Source organism: Panthera uncia, chromosome C2 (assembly GCF_023721935.1).
Source record: "Panthera uncia isolate 11264 chromosome C2, Puncia_PCG_1.0, whole genome shotgun sequence".
Lineage (NCBI taxonomy): Eukaryota > Metazoa > Chordata > Mammalia > Carnivora > Felidae > Panthera > Panthera uncia.
This window is the reverse complement of record NC_064810.1, coordinates 149,625,714-149,635,243: the sequence shown is the minus strand read 5'-3', so window position 1 is coordinate 149,635,243 and position 9,530 is coordinate 149,625,714. Positions and strand designations below refer to the sequence as shown.

Genomic DNA, 9,530 nt, shown 5'->3' with positions numbered 1-9,530 from the left:
CGCCCCTGCCCCTGGCAGGCCTGTCAGAGCCCTCCTTGGTTTCTCTTCCAGTCTGGGATGAGCAAGTCCACACCGGCAGGCCTCACTTTGGAGCCCCCGCCTGCGGGCAGGGTGGATGAGGGGGTCCTTTCTCTGCCCTCACATCTGTCTCTCCCTCTCAATTCTAGGCTAGAACGCATGTCCCCAGGCCTGCCCTTTGGGGAACACTGACTTTCCCAGGGGGGCCCACAATACCCTCTACTCAGCAAGTCAGGCCTCCTCAAGCCCTGTTCCTCTTTCCAGCCAGAGACCATTGAAATTCTGACACCAGCAGTTGCCTTGGCTTCATCTCAAGCATCGTTCCTATTTATTCACGTCACCTCCCAGCTCTGAGCCCCAGGCTCCAAACTAGAGCGTTATTTAGGACCTTTGCCTCTCCCTCTGCCCAGGTGCCTGGGGTGGGGGTGGGGGTGGGGGGCGCTGCAGCCAGGCTCTTCCTTTGGGTACCCCAGACCCACCCCACTCAGGCCCTCCTCTGGCATCTGGCCCAAGCAGAGGAGCTGAAGCCTCCTCCCCGGCCTGAGATTATTAGGCATGGCTGACTCAGAGTTGGCACAGGCAACCAGGTTCTGCCAGAAAAGAGGGCTGGGCGATGCCCTGCTCAGAGCAACCAGGCTGCCGCCCTGACCTGTGGGTCAGTCTACACTCCGGGGTACTGTCCTCACCTCCCCTGTCGGCCCCCTCCCTCTCTCACAGGCTGGGAGGCACTCTGCCTGCCTGTGCAGGGGAGTATAGCTATTCGTCTTTGGAGGGGAGGGAGCCTGGAGGGCCTAGCGTGAGGCTTTGTGCCCAACCACAAACCTCTGCCCTAAACAAGCAGGGCCCTCTGTGGGCCCAGCCCTGGCCTGGCGCCTGAATTACCCTCCCCGAAACCCAGCTCTCAGTTACCTCTGCAAGATGCCCTGAGATCCTGGTGACTCACAGGACTTCTGGCAAGCTCAGTTAGTGTGCAGAGAGGGGCCGTGCATGGCCAACCATGTTGTCCTGTGGTGGAGTTTCAGGCATCTTGCCACCTCAGTGGACCATCCTGTCTTCAGTGTGTGTGGGGGGGGTGGGGGGGTGGGGAGGGGTGCAGGAGAAGGGGGCTTCTGGGATGACTGGAGACAGGGGACACCTAGTGAGACCTAGTATTAGGGTCGTGCCTACCTCCAGTCACTTCCCAGGCCGCTCCACCACTATTCATTCTAGAGGCCTGGGGAGAGAGAGGATCAAACCTGAATGTCAACTTTCGGGACTGTCGGGCTCCTCTGTGTTTCAGGACTGGCCCCGCCCACCCCATCCCCCAGAAATGCAAACCTAGGCAACTTTGAGTAGGTGCGGTGGTTTATTCCGCCCTTCCTGGTCTTTGAAGCCCCTGTCCCAGGGCACGGGGATGAGGGGCTCTTTAAATCAGCTGCGTGGGTTCCTGTTGTGACACTTTGAGCAATCCCTTCATTTCTGTGAGCTCCACAGTCAGGAGCTGCAGTTTCCCTTGGAGTCCACTGAAATGACAGATGTCCCCTACCTGGTACAAGTAAGTGCCTGCTGGACAGACATAGACTGGAATCCTCTCTCCCCACGGCTGTCCCCTACCTGGCCCCCTCTACTGAGCCTGGTGGTCACAGAGCCCAGCCTCAGGCTCTTGGTCTAAGGGCGTGCCCTGATGCTTGCGAGGCCTGGAAAACCCCATCTGAGCCCCACTCCAGAGGGTCCTGGACCCAAATCCGGACGCACTGGGAGGAAAGGTGAAGGCGGCCTCTCCCAAGGAAGCGGCTATGGCAAGGGCAGGTACTCAGATCATGCCAGGAAGACAGTACTGACCGTGCAGGGATCCAGGATGCTGGGATGGACCACAGGGTGTCAGGGCCCATTGGTCATCCCAGGATGATATGGGACGACTTGGGTTACTTTTCCATAATTATATTTGTGAGATTTTCATTGTGTATTTGTTTGTGAACATAACTGCGATGTTTCTTTCACTGTGGACCAGGTCCCAATGCTTGCCCCAACCCTATACCACCCCACAGGTGTGGGGAAATACTCAGGACACTGGCCCTCAGACCCCCCTGTGAGGGAGGAGCACACTTACGTCCGTGAACTGGAGAGGACCCTGCTCTGCTATTTCATTTGTTCAACAAACATTTATTGGGCGCCTACTCTGTACCAGGCACAGTTCTAGAGGCTTGGGAATCGTCAGTGAACAAAATATACTCCAAACCCCTGTCCTCATGAAGCTTAACTTCTAGTAGGACAAAAAGAGACGCTATAATAAACATAAGAAGTGAGTTGTATATTACAAGGTGTGTAAGGTGAGGGAATTCTGGAAGGGAGAGGGTTCAATTTTAAATGGGCTGGATCTTACAAGGCAAGTGACATTTGAGCAAAGACATGTAGGAGAGCCTTTCGGGGATATCTGGGAAAGAGGATTCTGGGCAGAGGGGACAGGAAGTGTCGAGGCTGAGGCAGGTGTGTGGCTGGTGTGTTGGGGGACCGGCAAGGAGTCCAGTGTGACTGGGGCAGAGGGAGAGAGATAAGGAGAGGAGGCGAGAGGTAATGGGGACCAGGTTCTGCTGGGCCTTCTAAGGGCTTCCACTTTTACACTGGGAGAAATGGAGAGCACTTGGAAGGTTTCAGGTCAAAGAGGGACATGATCCCACCCGTGTTTTCAAAGAATCACTCTGCCTGCAGGGAGGAGTATCATGGAGGGACAAGGGGTGAAGCAGCGAGCTGGGTGAGGAGGCTGTCGCAGTAATTCAGGTGATGGAGATGGTGGCCCAGACCTCGGCGGTAGGACTGGGGGTCAGAGAAGCGGTAGGACTCTGGATACAGTCTGATGGGAGAGCCAGCAAGAATTACCAGTGGGGCCAGTATGATCAAGAGAGGAGTCGAGGATGACTCCAAGCTTCTGGCTGGGCCTCGGAAGGAGGCAGCTCCCAAAACCCGAAATGGAGAAGACTGAGGAGGAGGAGGGGCTCTACTCCGGACATACTAAGTTTGAGATACCTTCAGATGGCCAAGGCGACATATCAAGGACATGATGGATGTACAAATCTGGAGTTTTGGAGGCGGGTGCAGGCTGGGAATAAAATCTGGAATGTGGTTGAAAACATGTTGAAAACGTCCATCGGCTCTCACATAATGCTGGTGGAGATCTGCTCTGGGATAATCTTTCTGGAGGCCAGTTTGGCAGCATCTGAAATATTAACAAGGACACACCCTTTGGCTACGCAATTCTAGTTCCGTGATATTATATTATTATCTAACTCTGTGATATTATCTGTATATTACATACAAAAACATTGTACAAGGTGAAGGGCGCCTGGGTGGCTCAGTCGGTTGAGCATCTGACTCTTGATTTCGGCTCAGGTCGTGATCTCACGGTTCGTGAGATCGAACCCTCCATCGGGCTCTGTGCTGACAGTGCGAAGCCTCCTTGGGACTTTCTCTCTCCCCATTTCTCTCTGTTCCTCCCCCACTTGTGCTCGCGTGCGTGCGCACGCTCTCTCTCTCTCTCTCAAAATAAATAAATAAACTTCAAAAACAAAACAAAACAAAAACATTGTACAAGGTGAAGCTCATTAGGGGGCACCCGACTGAATAATTTAAGATATTTTCATACAAAGCCATACAGAGAAAGACAGATACCATATGTTTTCACTCTTATGTGGATCCTGAGAAACTTAACAGAAACCCATGGGGGAGGGGAAGGAAAAAAAAAAAAAACAAAGAGGTTAGAGTGGGAGAGAGCCAAAGCATAAGAGACTCTTAAAAACTGAGAACAAACTGAGGGTGGATGGGGGGTGGGAGGGAGGGGAGGGTGGGCGATGGGTATTGAGGAGGGCACCTGTTGGGATGAGCACTGGGTGTTGTATGGAAACCGATGTGACAATAAATTTCATATATTGAAAAAAAAAAAGATATTTTCATACAGTGAGTGGGCCTGCATTTGTTTAAAAGAAACAAAAGTTCTGGTCAGCAGAACAGATTGTGACAAAGTGAAGAAGGCAGCTCAAGGGATTCTCTTTGTGCTAAGAGGTCTGCCTAGGGGAGGAGGCCGGAGAGTGGCGCCAGTGAGGGCCCCGGCCCCTTGTTCCTTGTTTCTTCTGGGGCCGGGTCTGAACCATTTCCTTAATTGGTTCAGTCAGGGGGCAAACAGAAGTCGAATGCCGGAGGCAGAATCAGGGATGGATCCAGCTTCTCAGGCAGAGGGAGACCAGTCCCAGAGGGAGACAGGGGTGGATATGGGGGAAACACAGAGGAGGGGGAAGCGAGGCAGGAGTGGAAGAGGCAGTGGCCTATATTGCTGAAAGGTAGAAGATAACGACAGAGGCGTGGCCGCGGAGGCGGGCCACTGGAGGAGCCCAAAGGTTGCGGGAGACCTCAGCCTGGACAGAGCAGAGGGGCTGAAGCCAGAGGGCGGGAAGGGTCCCAGAAAAAGGGGAGAACGCTCCCAGGCTGGGGCAGAGGCCCTGTGAGCTTCTCTGAGGCTGTCTGGAGGCAGCACTGAGAGGCCAAAGGTGATGGCAAGAATCCACTGTCCTGTCTTTCCCCAAGACAGGGAAGGGGACCAGGGAGCTTCCACAGGAACTGCTTCTAACCAACAAGACCGTGGGGTTTGGGCTGGCCCGCTCCTAACACCAGAGCAGCGGAGCCCCCCCCCTCCCCCCCGTTCTGCTTCTCTTCCCACCCACAGCACCTTCCTGCACCACCGGGGGCCTTGCGTGCGCGTGGATAACTGGGCAAACCAGCCCACTTGCCCAAGCCCGGTCCACTTCCACTTCCCACCAAACCTGCTCCTCGGGGCACACACCAGTCAGCAACGGGAGGAAGGCTTTGAAAAAGAAGCCTGCGGTGGCGCCTGCGTGGCTCAGTTGGTTACGTGTCCAACTCTTGATCTCAGCTCAGGTCTTGGTCTCAGGGTGGTGAGTTCAAGCCCTGCCACTGGGCTCTGCACTGGGTGTGAAGTCTACTTAAAAAAAAAAATTGTGTGTGTGTGTGTGCATACATATATATGGATATATATATATATATATATATATATATATATATCCTGCACTGGAGGCCCTGTCAATGGGCTTAGGATGTTTCAGCAAATAATTCTGGGGCCCCAGGTACCTGGAGGGTGGGCATGGGACAGGTCTCTTTGGTCCCTCACGCTGCAGAGAAAGATGCTGGGGGAGATTCACAGCAGGGTCTTCTCTGAGGACGGGAAAGGTACTGAACAGGGCAGATAAGGGAGCCAGGCCCACCCAAGAGAAGCAGAAGTGGCCCAGGTCCGTGGGCAAGCACCCTGGGGCTCATCTCAGGGAGCGGGTTTCAGCTGTGAAGGCCCACAGGCTCACCCCAGGAGGAAAAAGCAGCGAACTGTATCAGCTGTGAGCAGAAGCCATCGTGTGCTAATGATGGCAGTCTGTGGGATCTCAAGTGGCTGTCCTGGACAAGCGTGGTCCTCTCCCCCCTTTCAGTGGAGATGATCCTCCCCCCCCCCCCCGACTGGTTGCACACACAGGTTATTGGGGAGTCATTCTGGGCCCCTCTTCTCTCATACTCCCATTTTCCACCGGTAGGTCTTGTGAATTCCCCCATTCACATGTCTCCAATCCATTCCTCTCCCCTACCCTAAACTCCCAATCCGCCTGTTTCCTAACCTCTGCATTACTTTCCTAACCCATCACATTGATGCCTCTTGCCTCCCTCCAGTCTGTTCTTTCACGGCAACCAGAGCGCTCTCAGTAAACACAGAACTCACCATGACACTCCCACCTGAAGACCCTTGATGGCCCTTCTGTGCTCAGAACGAAGTTTAAATTCTCTAATGTTGCCTACAAACCTGCTTATGATCTGGCCCTTGCCACTCAGCTTCATTCGTCCCGCTCAAACTCTAACTTCCACTCATGAACTGCTGGGATTTTTTTCCCCCACGTGCAGTGCTCTTGCCTGGCTTTTGTACCATGGGTTCCCTCCGCCCAGAGTGCCCCTTTTCCTCCTCTCCTGGCTTATTCCTACTCATCCTTTTTATCCCCTTCATTTTTTAAAAAACTGGAGCGTAATTTGTATACAATAAGATTTATCCTTTATAGTCCTGCGAGCTTTGACAAAGCTATACAGTTGTGTAACCACCACTGCAATAAAGAACAGTTCCCTCACCCCAAGGAATTTCCTCAGCCTCCTTTAGAGCCAACATTACTTTCCATGACCCGCTTCTGGCAACCACTGATGTTTTCTGTTTTGTACTTTTCAGAAGGTCCTAAAAATGAAACCATTTGGTATATAGCCTTTTGAGAATGGGTTTTTCTACCTAGCGTAATGCATTTGATATTCATCCCTGCTGTTGTATCAGTAGTCTGTTTCCTCTTTATTGCTGAGAGCGTTTGTTGTATAGATGCACCCCAATTTATCCTTTGGCCAGTGGATAGGACACTTGGGTTTTTTTTCCAGGAGATGGTGAACAAAGCCGCCATAAACGTTTGTGTACAGGGTTTTGTGTGCCCCTAGGTTTTCATTTCCTTCCGGAAAATACCTAGGAGTGGGCCTCCTGTATGTGTAACATTCTAAGAAACTGCCACACCGTTTTCCAGAGTTGCTGTACTAGTTTGTACTCCCATGGCAACATGAGATTTTGAGTTTCCCCACATCTTCACCAGAACTCATTTGGTACATTTATTTAACTTCCTGACATTGTACTAAGTGTTAGCGGTATCACGCTGTGGTTTTAATTTCCACTTCCCTGATGACTAATGATGGTGATTTAAAAAAAAAATCTCTGCCCGGTCTTCACTTCGTCCAAAAAGCCACTGTTTACGCTCCGTCCGCAGAATGATGAGGTCCTGTCACTTTGTGGTTCCCTGATAACCAACACTTATCGCCACCTTGGGCTTAACCCACTAAAAGCTAGCACTGTTTTCCAGTTCCCTCCCTGCTCATCACGCTGGTCTCCACGTCTCTCTCTCTCTCTCTCTCTCTCTCTCTCTCTCTCACACACACACACACACACGACTGAGGGCAGAAGCAGCATCTTACTTCCTTTGGTATCTTCAGCTCCCAGCACAGACTTGAAAGACAGTCTTTATACCATAAATATTAAATGAGCGAATTAATAATTGCTTAAGAAATCAGAGAATGAACGGACGAAGAGAGGTAGTTAGGAACCAGGTTTTGCATCCAGACCGACCTGGCTGCGCCAGCGAACTGTGTTTCCACAGGTGCCCGACGCGAAGCTCACTTTAACAAAGTCGACAGAGAAGATGCGAATATTTACATCGGTGACGACACCGAAGGCACCGCCGACGAGCGAGGCAAAGCGGAAGAGGCGCGGCCGGAAGCGGAAGGGCGGCAAGGCGTGAGCGGCGTCTCAGTTGCCATGGAGACGGGGAGAGCAGGGGACCGGCTGTCCGCAGAGTCCGGGTCCTGCGCGTTCGGGGGCGCGACGTGGACGCCCGCCTCGCGTCAGGCCCGGGTCCGCAGCCCCAGCGAGTCCACCCGTCTGTCCTCGGTCGCCTGCTCCGAAGCCTCTCACTACGGCTTTGGGGGCCGGGCCCGCCGCGCGGGGCCCGCCGCGCTCCGGCCGCTCCCCGAGCCGCCACTGCTGCGTCTGCGCCCCACCTCGCTGCGCACCCAAGACATCTCGCACTTGCTCACCGGCCTCTTCCTCAGCTTGTACACCAACGAGGTGATCGGCGAGGACCTGAGCGCGAACTTGATCAAGGCCCGCGGCAGCCAGGATGCGCGCCACGAGGAATTCGTGGACGAGCTTCGGCGGGTGAGGCGGCCCGGAGCCCCGCGCGCTCCCTGCCGGTGCTCGCCGGGGACGGGGCGGGGGACAGTGCGGGGGACCCAGGGCGCAACCCCAGAAAGGCGGGTTCCCACGGGACTCAACCGCTGGACAAATGCCGGCACCTGCCGGGGGCGAGGCCCTGGGGATGCCGCTGGGAAAGCGCAGAGTCCGTGCGTCGGTGCGTTCGACAGTGTAGTAGAAGGACACGCTTTCCACGCATTTACGTAACACACACACACACACACACACACACACACACACACACAGCCTATGTCTGGAGCACCTCTTCATCGTCATTTCTCTACATGCACACGCACAGTTACATATTGCACGTATAAATAAAAGGCCTGGGGCAGATAGCTGAATAATTGTTCCCTGGAGATCGTGAAGCTAAAAGTCACCCCTTTGGGGCTGCCTGTGTTTGTATCACACACCACAGTCGGAACCTAGGCATTCCGTGTCCAGATTTGAGGAAGCACGCCCAGTCCCTTGTACAGATGAGAACACACCTGCTTCCCCATCTGTACAGGGAGGAAAGCAGCTGCCTTGGATCCGCACTGCCGAGGAATCCCTTGTAGGGAGTCCCAGATGAGCACTTTCCAGCAGCTGAGGTCAACTGTGAAGGGGCTGACAGCTGGAGGCTGAATGCTCCTTACACTCCCTGCTGCTAGGTAGCAGGTCCTTCCTTGAAGGGGCACCTGCCTGGCACAATTCTGTCTACCCCAGGTGGTTTGTGTGCCTTTTCCGCGTTTGCGTGGCAGCCGTGAAGGCAGGAGGTGGACTTTCAGGCTCGGCTCTTTCCCTGACTTGCCGGTGAAACCTTTAAGGCGTTTCCCTCGGTGGGTCTCAGTTTTCACACCTGTTGGGTTGGACCAGATGGCCTCCATAGCTCTGTGACTGCTCTGGGTTTCCCAGGAAGCCTGATGCTGGGAGGAGGGTGAGTAAAGCTCTGTGATCTCACCAGATTTCTGTGCGTTTGATGGTCTACCCGTCAGATTCGGGAGCTCTACAAGCAGCGGCTGGATGAAATTGAAATGTTGGAGAGACATATCATTCAGGGCCGCGCACGAGCTCTTGCAGAGAAAGAACGGATCATGCAACAGGCCGATGTGCATGCCCAGGAGACCTTCATCAAGATGCCTCCAGGTGTGTGTAAAGAACTCCCATATGCCCCTCACCGGATTCCCCCGTTGTTAATACATGACCGTGTTTGTTCCACTGTCTGCTCTCTAGCTTTCTTCTGAATGTTTGGAGAGCAAATGGCAGATGTGATGTTTCAGTACCACAGAACGCTCTGGCATGCACGTCTCCCAAACAGAGACTGTCCCCTACACCACCAGCATACCACCCTCCAAGCCTAGAAATCAGCATTTGTGCAACATTAACCTCCAATTCACAGATCCCATCCAGGTTTCACCAGCTGACCCACGGTGGCTTTTTCTCTTCTCTGGTCCAGGACTCTGCCTAGGAAGTCTTGTTGCATGGGATTGTCCAGACCCCCTTTTAGAGTCTGTGGTTCAGAAGAATTCTTTGATCTTTTCTTGTCTTTCATGTTCTTTAAAAATTTTTTTTAGTTGTGGGGCGCCTGGGTGGCTCAGTCAGTTAAGCGTCCGACTTCGGCTCAGGTCATGATCTCACCGTTCATGGGTTCGAGCCCTGCGTCCTGCTCTGTGCTGACAGCTCAGAGCCTGGAGCCTGATTCAAGGTCTGTGTCTCCCTCTCTCTCTGCCCCTCCCCC

The 9,530-nt window shown here is 53.7% G+C and overlaps 1 protein-coding gene across 1 annotated transcript in view; it reads left to right on the top strand.

Annotated features, from left to right (window-relative positions):
• Positions 1–7,153: 7,153 nt before the first annotated feature.
• Positions 7,154–9,530, top strand: part of DLEC1 (DLEC1 cilia and flagella associated protein) — a 91,842-nt gene continuing 89,465 nt past the window's right edge. The window contains exons 1-2 of the mRNA XM_049629231.1: positions 7,154–7,777; positions 8,788–8,938. Of these exons, the coding sequence (XP_049485188.1) occupies positions 7,379–7,777; positions 8,788–8,938 (550 nt within the window). The 5' untranslated portion in view covers positions 7,154–7,378. The remainder of the gene's footprint in view (positions 7,778–8,787; positions 8,939–9,530) is intronic.